This window comes from Ictidomys tridecemlineatus, chromosome 14 (assembly GCF_052094955.1).
Source record: "Ictidomys tridecemlineatus isolate mIctTri1 chromosome 14, mIctTri1.hap1, whole genome shotgun sequence".
Lineage (NCBI taxonomy): Eukaryota > Metazoa > Chordata > Mammalia > Rodentia > Sciuridae > Ictidomys > Ictidomys tridecemlineatus.
Window position 1 is genome coordinate 2,330,214 of NC_135490.1, and position 14,144 is coordinate 2,344,357.

At 44.3% G+C, this 14,144-nt stretch overlaps 1 protein-coding gene across 2 annotated transcripts in view; it reads right to left on the reverse strand.

Annotated features, from left to right (window-relative positions):
- Window positions 1-14,144, reverse strand: part of Csmd1 (CUB and Sushi multiple domains 1) — a 1,629,066-nt gene that overhangs the window by 476,571 nt on the left and 1,138,351 nt on the right. For both annotated transcript variants that reach the window (XM_040292009.2, XM_040292008.2), the window contains exon 8: window positions 3,214-3,301. In XM_040292009.2, the coding sequence (XP_040147943.1) occupies window positions 3,214-3,301 (88 nt within the window). The remainder of the gene's footprint in view (window positions 1-3,213; window positions 3,302-14,144) is intronic.

The following is a 14,144-nucleotide window of genomic DNA, read 5'->3' on the forward strand; positions in this document are numbered from 1 at the left end:
AAATCCATTTACCTATTAACATATTCAAATTGCATAAAGGAAAAACTAAGGAAGTGGCAAGGAGACACCCACAAATTCACGGTCTCAGCAGGAGATTTTGATACATCTCTGTCTCTGTATGTGTCAGATATAGGTGCCCCCAAGTCCCTGTGTTGGTGCAGTGATGTTCAGAGGTGAAGTGCTTGACCCTGAGAGCTGTACCCTGACCACCCAAGTCTGAATGGGGTGGGTGGTAACTAGGCAGGTGGGGCAGGGCTTGGTGGGAGGAAACGGGTCACTGGGACTGCAGCCTCAAGGGTACATCTTCACTGGGCCCCTTCACTCCTCAACCCTCCCCTCCTCTCCCTCCTTCCCTCCTTCCCTCCTTTCTTCTCCTTCTCTGTTTTCTGGCTGCTAAGAATGGACAGTGCTCCTCCTCTGCGCCCACCTGCATGATGTGCTGCCTTATCTTGGCCCAGAGCAAGGGACCTAGCCGCCTCTGGACTGAGAGAAACTGTGAGCCTCAGATAAACAGATAAACGTGCCCTTTCCTAAGCTGCTCTTATCAGGTATGTTGGTCACAGTGACACAAAGCTGCCTAACAACGATGCCAACCAGCGTGGATTAAATGCATACTCAACAGCAGGGTATGCATTTTGTTCCAGGAATAGTCACCAAGACGGAGCATGTGCTCAGCCATAAAGCAATTGCCAATACATTTAAAGGAACTTCAGATATACAAAGTTTGCTCTTTAACCACAAATTTGCTTGGAAAAATCACCAGACATTTGGAAGCTAAATAGCATGTCTAACCAAAAAGGAAGCATAAAAGAAAACAAAACCTATTTGAACTGCATGAAATGAAAACATAATATCAAAATTGAAGGGGTGCATCCAAAGCAGTTCTTAAAATAAAATTTATAGCATTAGTGCTACAAAGGCATTTAAACAACAACAATAACAACAAAAAAACAGACTTAAATCACTGATCTCGGCCTCACACTTAAGAAACTTGAAAGAGAAGAACAAAACTCACAATAATCAGAAAAAAGTATTAAAACAAATTTAATAACAAAAAGAAAAAATCAGTAAAATTGGAGACAAATAATAGGGAAAACCAGTGAAACTAAACTTTGTTTTAAGAAGATCAATAGCATTGACATTTTGCTTGCCAGATGAATCAGGCAGAATAAGAAAAACACAAATTATGAACATCAGGAATTTGAGCTGTGGCATCATCCACAATTTAAAAGGTACAGAAAATACTATGGAAAGCTTTCAGAGTAAATTTAATAACTTAAATGAAATTTTAAAATTCCTTGAAAGATACCAAGTATTGAAGTTCCTTGAAGTATGAAATAGATAACATAATAGACCTTTAAGTAGAAAATACTTTGAATTTATAATTAGTAAAAAACTAAACTCGTAAGAAAGTTCCAATTCCTGATGGCTTCACTTAGGAATTCTCCCAACATTTAAGAAAAAAATTACCAAACACACACGCATTTTTCTAGAATATCCCAGAGGAGAAAACATTTCCAAATTAATTGTATGAGTTCAGTGTTACTTTGGTGGCAAAACTAGACAAAATAATTACAAGACTCCATATCCATGATAAATGTACATGCAAAGAATCCGAACAAATTTTGGCAAGTGAAATCCAATAGCATTTAAAAAGGATAATTCATCATGACCAAATTAATTCTATTCCAGAAAGCAGGTTGTCTTAATATTGGAACATCCATTTATTTATCGTATGAACAAACTACACAAACAAAAGACCATCCAAGCAGATGTAGAAAAACCAAAATCTTATCTATTTCTATTTTAAAATAGAAACTCCCAACAAATTAAAAGTAGAAGATTATATCCTGGACCTCACAGGGCATCTATGAAGAACCCTGGGCTGATAATATACTTATGACTAAAACCAGAATTTCTCTTGTCTAAGCTCAGAAATAAGGTGCAGACATCTCCCTATTCCCAGTCAACCTTGGGGTAGGGGTGCTAGGCAGTGCATGCAGGCAAGGATAAGAGAAAATGCTACGAGCTGTGTGGATGTAGATGTGTGAATACATAAACCCCGTACCACAGATGATGGAAATAACAGTTTACATCTTTAGCTAATGTAACAGGTTTTTGAGTCAGTCTGAAGTGTTAAGTCACTTGATCACTACAAACACGGAGGCACGGGAACAAGAGAGATGGGGGAAGGACTGAGGTAGTCGCAGGGGCGAATCTGCTGTGCACCCAGGCCCACGTGTGCACCCCTGGCTTCCCTCTTCCTGGCCAGGGGCAGAACAGCTTTAAAAAAACATCATTTGAGTAAGACCCGTGTCAGGCTGGCCTCCAAGGACCTATGCTGATCAGTGACACTGAAGACACTGCTACCGAGAACTCCACCACCTGGGCCAGCCCCTCGACCGGGGCCTCCAGATCTTGGAACCAAAACCAACCTTTTCTTTGCTATTTTATAATCCCCCGGTCTATGGCATTGTGCTTTTAAACACACCGCAGCAGCTCCCCAGGTTCCTGAGCGGTGCTCCATTCCCTGTCCAATGGTATCACTGTCCCCCCAGTGCCTGCTCAGTCACTAGCCCTGATCCTTTGCCCCAACCCTTTTGTTTCTTCCTCCAAAATGGAGCGATCGTGGGAGCAACGGTTCATTCATCCTCGCCCCTTGGCCCTGGATTCTTCAGCTTACTCCAATCACTAACTGGTCCAGAGACCACACAGACCCAAGGCACACACACACCAGTCTCCACAGGAGTTGCAGGATCACAGAGCCAGCTGCACTCCTCCCGCAGCAACCAGAGAAGGCTCCAGGCCCTCAGAACCCTGGTCAAAGGATTCACCGCATTTTCTGAATCAATCCCACTGACTGCCACTAACACTAATTGCTTTGAAAGTTTATTTAATGGCACAATTATCAGTCTATCAGTTTTCCTTCTTTTTGAATATCAAAAGCATTAGAATATCAAATGGTAACAGACTAAAAACAAGAAAAATCCCCCTAAAGATAAATTTGATCACATACATTTAAAGAATTGTATTTGTTGGCTCATATACTGGAAAGTGTCAATTCTGGTGTATCTGGAAACGTCCAGCATATGTTTTAGAGATCTGCAAATAAAGCAGTTGTGTCTGTCAATTAAAAGGACAGAAGAGTTCAACAAAATGACGGGGGTGTGGGTGAGGGGACAGCTTGCTTTCACACAGTGCTTGATCTCCTACCTGAAGTCAGAGCCGGCTCTCCTGCCGTTTTCTGGAGTCCCGGGATCTGGACACATGTCGGAGACCAGGGCAACGCCTCCTTGGCTCACTGTAACAGAGAGAAGGCATGTGAGGGTGCGGGGCAGTCACTGAGGAGATACCCAGGGAACGAATTTAACACGTGACCTAAGAGTTAAGTCAGCTTGGCACCATTAAAACAGGACGTGGTTCTCCTTCCTGATACTTGAGACTCTTCCAATGAAAGAATGAAAATGTCTTTGATTTTTACTTTCCTCCACTGGAGGAGCTGAAGCTTAATTAAAAAACACATGTGCTCATTACAATCACCCTTATGTCACACTGAGGAGCAAGACAGAAGCGTGACATCAGGGTATAAAGACACCGGAACTCAGGGAGAGCATGTCCTTGCTCATCCCCAGGATCAATGACACAGGGGGTGACCACACAGAAGGTCTGTGCAGGGCCTCTAAATAAAGCCTCCTAGTGAATCCCAACTTGACCTGACCATGCTGAGGAATTGGACTCAGGAGCAAGGGCCTCGCTGCACCAGTGTGCAGGTTTGCTGTGGAGTCTCTCCAAGTACGAGCATGCCCTCTCCCTGGCACCTCACTACCTCCGAATGGCTTCTAAAGGACCCTTCGTATGCTGGATTCAGTGGCTGCCACGTCAACACCCATCCTACCCTGTAGCTTGCCAGTCCAACCAAGGCAATTCCCTCTTTCTGTCCAGAATTTGCCTAACAGAGGGCTTGTGAGCCAATTCAACTGGATGGAATGTGGGTGTAGGTCCATATGATTGCCCCTGAAGGACATGTGTGGGTGCTGGCCGAGACCCCATTGACCTCACTGTGCCTGGATTTTGAAACCTGAACTTCAGTGCTGTCGTTGGGAGTCCAAGGATAGAAGCAGCAAGGTGATGAGGTAGCTCAGGAACCAGGACCCTCTATGTCATCCTGGAGGCTGAGCATCCACCTGTAAGGGTCCCACCCCATCTTAACATGCAGCTGACCTCTCAGCGTTTACCTCAGTTGAAGCCCATTTGAGTAGGTGATCCTCTTATTTGTAGCCAGAAAGAATGTACAAATTCAAGGAGTTCAACCAACTCCATGTAAGTGTGATAGACCCAGAGAGTTCCCAAAGACCCTTCACAACGAGGTTTTTGACCCAGGGAAGATCTTGGAAGCAGAAAGAGAGCACAATGCACCACAACTGGGGCTCCCCAATAGGACCCTTAGACTCCTCAGCAGAAACGCGGCAGGCTGGATGGAGCACGACAATATACTCGAAAGATGAAAGAAAAGCACGGTTAACTGAGAAGTCCTCATCCAGCAGAACTGCCCCTTCAAAGTGACCATCTACGAGGCTATATTATCTTACAGTTCTTAGATCCTAATATCATTTGCATTCAAAAGTTGTTATTTAAGTTCCACTTAACTCAGCAAAAGTAGAGAGAGATGATAAGAGGACACTTTAAGAGAGAAATTCCAGGGTCATTGTAAGGACAGATCATGTGTAGGATATGCTTTTCATGTTTTGAAGATCTATAATCTGTCCAAACATGTGAAAAATATAACTGTGGAGACACTACATCTGGAATAAAAACAGTAGACAAAAGATACCTCCAGTAATTCTTTCCCATGACATATCAAGGCACCAGAAATTTGGCTCCTTTCATTTAATACTCTTTTAGTTCAAAAATGTCTGCTAAATGCAATACATTTGCAGATAAATCGTAGTGAGGGAGTTCCTTAGCAGCAGGCCTTCCCTGCACGAACGCTGGAGTCCTTCAAGTTGAAACAGAAGGTCACAAGACAGTCACTTGAGGCCACAGGCACTGTGGTTTGGTTGTGAGGAGCTCCCCAGAAGCTGATGTGAGAGGCAAGGCAGACGGCTCAGAGAAGAGATGGCCGTCTATGAGAGCCTCACCCATCAGTGACTTAATCCCCTGGTGGGATTAATTGAGTGGTGGCTGCAGGCAGGAGGGTGTGGCTGGAGGAGGTGGGCATCGGGGTGTGGCTTTGGGGTATATATTTGTATCTGATGAGTGGAGTCTCTGCCTCCTGATCATTAGTGAGCTGCTTCCCTCTGCCACACTCTTCCTCTATGATGGTCAGCCTCACCTGGAGCCCCAGGAATGGAGTCTGCTGTCTGTGGATTGACACCCCTGAAACCGTGAGCCCCTAAATAAACTTTCCCTCCTCTACAATTGTTCTGGCTGGTCTTTTAGTCACAGCAGTGAAATAGCTGACTAAAACAAAATGAAAATATGAATTTCTCCAGTAAAGAAAACACATGGGAAAATGTGAGACCAAGCATTCTACTGATTTTATTTTGTTTACTGTTTACAAGACAGTGCATACAATGATTATGAATCTCTACCAGTAGATACGTAATGCAGGAAGGCAAGATTTCTGACATCAATTGCATAAAGTGGGGGGAAGAGCCCTTGCGGGGGAAGGTTCAAAGTTTTTGTATAGCATTAAAGTTAAGTTGGTATTGATTGAAAATGTTCTGATTTTAGGTTGTTGTAGGTAGTTTCCACGGTAACAGCAAAGAAAGTGTCTAAGACTTGTGAAAGGAGGAGAATCACAATGTGTCATTGCACTGCAGCAATGGCCAAGCACAGTGCATTGGCCAGGGAGGAAAGGGGGGAGCTGGGGACAGGCAGCACGCGGCGGTTGCTGGAGGTCAGGGCCTCAGCAAGCCCTTAGGGATTTTAAGGGATGGTTTACATAGAAATGAGTTCCCAGAAACACCTTGCCTTTCTGAATCTGGTTCTGGACCTGTGGCATGGCAGTCGGAGTGAGCACTAAGGGCCGGGCTTCCCGGGTACCAGCTCATCACAGGGCCAGGCATTTTCTGGCTTCCCTCTCTTCGCCTGCAATATACCACGGTGCACCTCATGAAACACAGTGGAATGCCCATGATTTATCCCTGGCTGGGCAACAGGCGCTTAGACACATCCTTGTTTTCCCCGTGTTCTCCACTCCTGCTGCCACAGACTTCAATCAAACTCTTGAGTTTACAGTAATTTTTAAAAAATGTATTTTAGATTCCAATGAAATCCCCCAAATGCATTGTTTAGAATCTAAAAAGAAAGTTAACGATTCTTATTCTATAGTAAGTAAAGATTATTTGGCTGGCGTTCAAAACCTTCACTCTTTTCAACCTAATTGCCCCCCAGACTGTTTTGCTACCAAAGAGAAAAACAAGGAAGTATATTATAAGGACCCCGAATAACTGAAAGATCACTGTGGCGGCAAAAGTTCAAATGAAAAATATTTTCTTTACATATCTTCAAATTAAACCAAATGTTTACTATTTAAATAAAATAAGCATATTCTGATGTAAAACCAGTATACGTGAGCTTTAAAAAAACCCATTGTACTGTTTTCAAGATTCCTGATCATTGCCCACCACCACCTGCCTGGTCCCTCACTATCCCCCTACGTGTGTCCGCGAGTGGAAACCTGCAGCACTGGACTGTGGGAGGCCCTCCTCGCACGTGACTGGAGTTACCTCCCGGCTGGCCAAGAGGCGCTTAGACACATCCTTGTGTCCAGAGCTTTTCCCCCTTCTCAGGTCTGAGGGCTTGTCCGTGTGGAGGGGTGTCTGGCCACTACCCTGAAAACCCAATTGTCACCCCTGACCTTGGGACGCTGTCCCCCTTAATCTACAATCGATGGGATTTTCCCCAGAATTTTTTGTTCCCCAATAAGAGTCCACTCCTGGCGTGTTCCCTCTCTCTCGCTGGCCTCTTCAGTCAACCTCGCTACCCTAATAGGTAGCTGGAGGCTGGAGGCAGGAGAAGCCGTCCTGAGCTGGTTAAAGGTAATTAGGGTCTGTCTCTCTAATTCAGACTCCCTTCTGGATTAGCCACGTAGCGAACCTTCATTTAGGAAGCCTGTGCTGGCCGTGGGCTAAGCTGGACAGCGGTGGCCCAGAGCCCAGGGCTGGCCCCTGGAGAGAGTGAGGGCTGAGGCCTCCATGTCTGTCCCAGTCTATTTCTGTATATTCCAGGACTCTGGATATAAGATTCATGAATAATTTTCAGGACTCTCTCAAAGAAATCTTACCTTACCGGATGCCCAGTTATTAATGATCTCCAAACAGCTTGAATAACATTCAACTAGAATAATTTATGTTGCTTTTCATGGAATCTAAGAGGCCCAGGAATAATCTTGAAAGATAGGAAGAGAGAATGTTGAATCCATGTATAATATAATTCATTTCAGGAACATATTTACATATGATATTATATGTAAAATATAATATCCATATTTAAATTTCATAAATATTTCACATTAAATACAATGCAATTAAATTCTGAAGCCTCTTTTTGTCAATTCTTAGATTTTTTTTTAAAATAGAAAATACTCAGATGATTTCTTACTGATAGTACTTGATAAGTGGTTTCAGAAGCTTTTATGTAAGTATATTCTAACACAGTTAAAATAAATGATATCAGCATATATAATTTATGGATATATTTTATCACTTTAACTTATGTTTTACTTGTTTTCAAAATAAGATAATTAAAATATTAAATTTTATACAGATAGAAAAATGCAAGTAAGCATTAAAATAATGAAATTTGTATAAACATTTAAATGTATAAATACTATTCTATATAGGTATTTGTCATATTTTAAAATTATATGGTTTATTAATATTTTTGAGGTATAAGTATATAAGAGTGCTTAGAAATTTTTTTTTGCATTTTAAAAGAGCACAAAATTAAACTTTCTAATCGAGGATTTTTGTGATACAAAGTTTAACATTATAATTAGTATATCAATAAATGAATTGATTTGGTCACTCCACAAAGCTCATTGTCTCAGAATTTTTCTATATGTAATTTTCCTCTGTATATTATTTAGATACTTTGCAAATGAAATCAAGAAAGAGATCCAAGTTTGAAACTGCTATAGAAACATTTCTTGCAACTGTTGATGGTCATTTTGAAAATACATAGCTGCAAGACCCTTGGGAGAAGTCATAATTGCCATACAAATGATCCAATATGTGCCGAGCATATTACTTTAAAAAATTAGCATGTTACATCTCCTTAAAGAAGTAATAGCATGAGACTTCTAGCTGAGATCACTGAAATTCACTAAAAAACTTATGTAGGTTACAATCATATAGCCTCAATTGCTTTTAGTATGCTTCTAATCATGGCAAACTCTGCGTCTGCAAATGTGGAAAAAAAATCAAATATTGAATTCTAACTATGCCCACAAAATGTGCATAATTTTTTTGTGTAAGGAATTATGAAAACCAAGAATAGAACCTGAGGGCCCCACACAGGTGGCGCACGGTGGCTGGCCCAGCTCTGCACACCTTGCACCCCAAGCCCCAGGGCCCCATGAGGGAAGCCTAGCTTCTCCTCAGGAATGAGAGGCGGGGCCCAGTCTGGGTCCTGTTTATTATGCTTCATGTAGATGTGAAATTACTTACATTAGGCCTCTGATATGCATTCCCATGTGAAACAGGATAATGGTTACTGTGATAAAAAGCAGATTATGAAACAAAATATTCTACAGTGCTATTTTTCAATCAAATATATACAAATAAAGCCTGGAACTGTTGATGGACACACTGTCTCACTAATTACTTGCTGACTCATAAACCATCCTACTCATAACTGTCTACGGATATAACTTAACACAGTTGGACTTGTGTATGTGTGTTATTTTTATGCTCAACAGTGAGAATAGATTTCTTCTTACAAGAGAAAAACAAGAACAAAACATATAGAAGTAAAGCAGAGATCCCTCCTGTGCTTCCAGTCACACGCTCTCCTGGGGTCACTGTGCCCAGCACCAGCAGGGTACAGGAAAGTGGCCCTACTTATCCCTTGTCCACCACGGCATGGGCCACCAGAGCACCTGACCCACCACAGCAGTGTTCACTAGCCAGGACTTATGGATTTGAAGTTTTAAAGAAATTACCTGCACCCTTAAGAGTACTTCCTTGAGAACTTCAGCATCAGGTGTGCCAGGTAAGAGACTGTTAGTGACAGAAGCCATTGGGACACAGTCCAGGAGGTCCACTGCAGGCACGAGGTGTCATGCCACGTCCAGGCTGGGAGAGCAGCTGTGCATGGTGGGTGGGGGCGCGCATGCTTATTGGTGTGCAGGGAGGGTGGCAGAGCCTGGCAGACGCTGCCCACCACCACAGGTCAGGCCTGAGCTCACGCGAACAATGCCAGGCAGGCGGCCTGTGCCAGAGGGGACTTGTGGTCTAGTGACAAACTCAGGTGACCAGACAAGGACTCCCTCCTCCTCTTCTCATCAAGTGGTCTGGAACCTAAAGAATGTAGCTTTGAAGGACAGTTACTAACAACAAGGAAGGGAGGAGAGGAAGCTGGGGAGGAGACAGGTAGGAACAGAAGGGAAGGGAGGGGAGGAGGGGAGGGGGAGGGGAGGAGGGAGGGGAGGGGAGGGGGAGGGGAGGGGAGGAGGAGGGATAGGAGGGTTAGCAGGAAGTACCTAACCTCTGCTCCAGGAACTCACAGCTGTGAGGTGCAAGAGGACATGGGGTGGGCATGGCAGCTGGGCCAGGCCAGCACAGAGGGGCTGTTCCCAAGCAGGGCACTAGGCTGAGTCTACAGGGAGGGCTTCTGCAGAGCCAGGGAGCAGGGGCCAGGTGTGGCCCAGGAGCAAGGCAGCCCAGAGGTCGAGGGACTTGTTCCTCCTAGCTGGTGTGCTTTCTTGAATGTGTGCCTCAGCGTGACCCCAACCCATTCTCCTCCATTAGGCAGCTGTGTTTGGGTGTCACAGTTACTATCTGAAACTTCAGACAGAGGTCAGTTTTTAAATCTTTTCTTCACAGTACCTTTATTCTACTTATTTATTTATTGTTTCATGTGGTTCTGGGCATTGAACCCAGGGCCTCACATGTGCTAGGCAAGTCCTCCACTACTGAGCCACAGCCACAGCCCCAGATGTCAATTTGTCACCTTTTTTATGATATTTGCCACGAGAATACACTTGAACAACACTTTTATAGGTTTCCTTACAGAAAGTGGTAGATGGTGGCAATCTCTCTCCTACTGAAATGGCAAATCACATTTCCTACAACATGCAGGGAGGTACTTAGAGATAATTTTTAGGGGAAATAAACTGAAAAAAAAGAAGAAGGAGGAGGTCTGTGTCAGAAAAATCAGACAAATTCAGTGATAAGTAATACACCCAAATCGTTTCAGCCAGGAGAAGTGAGGTCCAGAGAGTCTAAGCAGCTTTCAAGACAGGCAGAGGTGGGGTACAGGGATGTGTGCAGCGGTGGCAGGACCCTGGGACAGTTGAAAAATATGTGAGAGCACACCCCCACCCACCCTATATCGCTCCTGCAAAAAATGCCACCACACAGCCGCTCCTCCCCACATCTCCGCTCCTCCCCACATCTCCCATGACAGCCTGGGCTGCCGTAGAGCAGGGTTTCTCTCAACTCTCCTGTGGCTCCAGTCTCACTCTATGACTCTTTTCTGTGGGGAATTTTAATCCAGGGAGGTGATGACCCACAAGTTTGCTTTGTAAAAGATGAGGAAGATAGAAATACCACAAGAAGGAAGGATAACATGGTACGACAATATCACACTGAAAGCGACCGGTATGTCTCATTTTTTCTTAAATGAAGTGTTATTTGCATAGTATCAGCAAGTACTCAGAGACGGGACTTTGCACTTGTCACTCAACAGCCAGGTGGATTGCTTTTGCTAGTTTTATTATAACCAGAAGAAAATGGAGCAGGCGTGTTGCTTAAAGTTCTCAGTGGAGAAAAATAACCTGATTTCAAAAATTAAAAAGTGTATTGCAAAAACCAAGCTCTTAGGCGATACGTTTTTTAAAGCTACACTATTGGGGCTGTGGGCGGGCAACTTCCTATGTCAGTAGTGCTGGGGGGCATTCCTCCAAGCCGTCACTCAGGACCCTGTTCTCTTCCACAGCCCTCCATCCTGACCCCCCCTCCATACCTACCTCGAAGAGCCACTTAACCAAAACTAAAGACCACCCTGGCATTTCCATCTTATAGGAGATTATTTTTTATGAAACACCAAAAACTCCTAGGTATATCTTATTAGACTGCCATGATGAAATCCTAGAGTGTGGAATGTGCCAGAGGAGAGTGTCCGGCATGGCAAGTGGGCAGGTGGGCAGACACTTTTTGTTGTATGAGGATTGAACCCAGGGGTGCTCTACCACTGGCTACATTCCCAGCCCTTTTCAGTTATTATTTTGAGGTAGGATCTTGCTAAGTTGCTGAAGCTGGCCTTGAACTTGGGATCCTCCTGTCTCAGTCTACAGAGATAATGAGATTACAGATATATGTTCCCTAGACTGGTTTCTTCTTATTCTTTTATTTTATTTTATTTTTTATTTAGAGAAGGGTTTCACTGAGTTGCTTAGGGCCTTGCTAAGTTGCTGAGGCTGGCTTTGAACTTGCTATCCTCCTGCCTCAGCCTCCCAAGCTGCTGGGATTACAGGCGTGTACCACTGTCTGTGCCAGGCTTGTTTTGTTTTAATGCACTAAAAAAGAAGACACTGAACCGACTGCGAAATTGCAACACTAATTCTCCCCAAAGAACTTCTCTGATTAAGAAGCTAAACAGCCCGCAGACCCTGGGCCTGTGCTCATGCATATGGGGGTAGTTCTCATTGGAAAGAGGAGGCAGGGAGCCTCTGCCAGGGCTTGCTCTGCCATGCCATCCATCCCCATGTTCCCCTCCCTGTACAGGCGTCACCCCTATGTCTCTGACCAGAGGTCCTGCTTCAGAAGGAAGCTCCCTGGGAAACAAGGGCAACAAGACCAGACAGGGGATTTAAAATCTGCCTCTGTTCCAGAAGTACAGACCCCACCTGAAACACACCTGGAGAAGTGGGGGTTTGCACGCAGGAGGGCTCTTTCCTCGGTGAATGCCCTCAGAACCGCTGCTTTTAACTCCGAGCCCTGAGCACCTGCAGTACTAATTATTTAATAGTTGCTGACAGCTTCCTTTTAACATTTTTCATCTAATTTTCTATCACTGAGAAAATCAAGGACAAATCCTTGAATATATAACAAGCATTCTTTTTCTCATAAATCTCAAACGAAACACAACCTAAAATGTCTGTAGAGGAGATAACTTAAGTTACAATGACAGTTAAAAGACCCTCCTAAGTGTGTGTGCACAGTGCACAGCCAGAGACCTGGGAGAGGACCTCAGAACACTGTGCCCCAGGCAGCTGCAGGGAGCCATGTGTTCTAGTGAGTGTGTAAGCAGGTGAGGATGATGGTGAGTGCTACTTCCCCTTGAACAACACAAATACAGCCAATGTGTGTAAATGCAGGCCTACTCCCAGTTCAGAGGATGGAGCTCAATGTGGTGGAATCAAAACCTGGGCAGCATTGCTTTGTTGGTGAACAGACACCCAAATCACGCTCCTTTAGCTACTTGAATAAGTGGCCATCCCAATTTTGAAAAGGTGAATTAAAATGTCCTAATTTATCAAATAAATGTCAATGACACATATTTTCCAAACTCAAGATGTGAAAATATTGCATATGAATCTAAAAACATTCAATTACCCCTAAATGAGAATGGAAATGTCATGCAGAACATTAACTGTCCCTGAAGCAGCCCAACACGCATGACTTCAGAATCATCAGACATCATTCCTCAAGTATCCACTCCATGCTGAGTTTATAACCAGCCACACATTGTTTAAATACTGTGCTGCAAAGATTACAGAAATGAGAAGAAATCTGGTGTATTTATTCACAACTATTTCCACTATGCAGCCTGGATCATTCAATGTTAAGAAGCTTCAGTAGGAAATGTAATGAGTAAGCATGTCCCACAGCTGGAACCTCTATCCCGTTTCCCACTGCATCATTGCCAGGGCAATGGGACAAGCATGGGCTGCCCCTGTCCTGAATACTGAAAGTCTGGTCCTTGTCCCCCAGAAGGGATCCACTAAGTACTTTCAGTGCCTGGCCTGGATAGAATATCTGCGCTTAGGTGGGGCCTCTGGGCAGATGGCCTTCTCTGTGCTCCCGTGTGAACCACATGGTTGTAGCCATGTGGTGTCAGAGCATGCTCTGCAGGGCCAGAGGCTCAGGTCAGCATGTGGGCAGCCACCTGTGCCTATGCTGCTGACGCTCATGCAAACTGTAGGCAGTGCACAGCTCAGAGGAGCATTTCTGTTTGGCAATTCTCTGCATGTTGCCACACATCATGACCACAACAACTGAGAGGGGACAGCAGGAGCATATCTGGTACCTCTGGACTCTGCCCCACACAGCCCTGTTCTGTAGTGTAATGCATTTGAGAGATCCAAGTTCCTGTGAGCCGTTCAGCCTGGGATGGGCCTGAGGACCCTGCACTGCATTGTTGGCATCATAAAGACCTGAATTCAGGTGTCTGCCTGCCTTACTGACTTGAAGAAATCACATGATCTCTTTGTATCCAAGTTCTAAGATTTAATAAATACCATACCACCTATTGTAACTTCAGGAATGTTCCTGAGGAACTATAATAAAATAAATAAAATCACCTGGAAGGAAGCACAACTGAATGGTTTGATTTCTTCTATCTCAAGAAGATACTTTGTAAAACAGTGTGTGATATTCAGTTGCTTCTTATGGACTGGACAGCCTCCCAGGAACCTAGTGACAGAGGATGCGGATGGAGCTGTCTGAGGCAGAGATGGGCCCCGGCATTCAGAGCCACTCAGTGCCTGTGGGTGTGGCTCTGCGGTGCAGCACCTGTCTAGCATGCCCAAGGCTCAGGCTTGATCCCCAGCTCTGCAAATGAGCATACATGGGTGACTAGAGGAGCTAGGATCCAAAACAGAGTGCTTCTTCCACATAACGCCTTCTTTCTTCTAAGTGATATTTTTTCCTTCATATTTCACCACACTTCAAAAACCTATTGTAGCAAATCTCAGG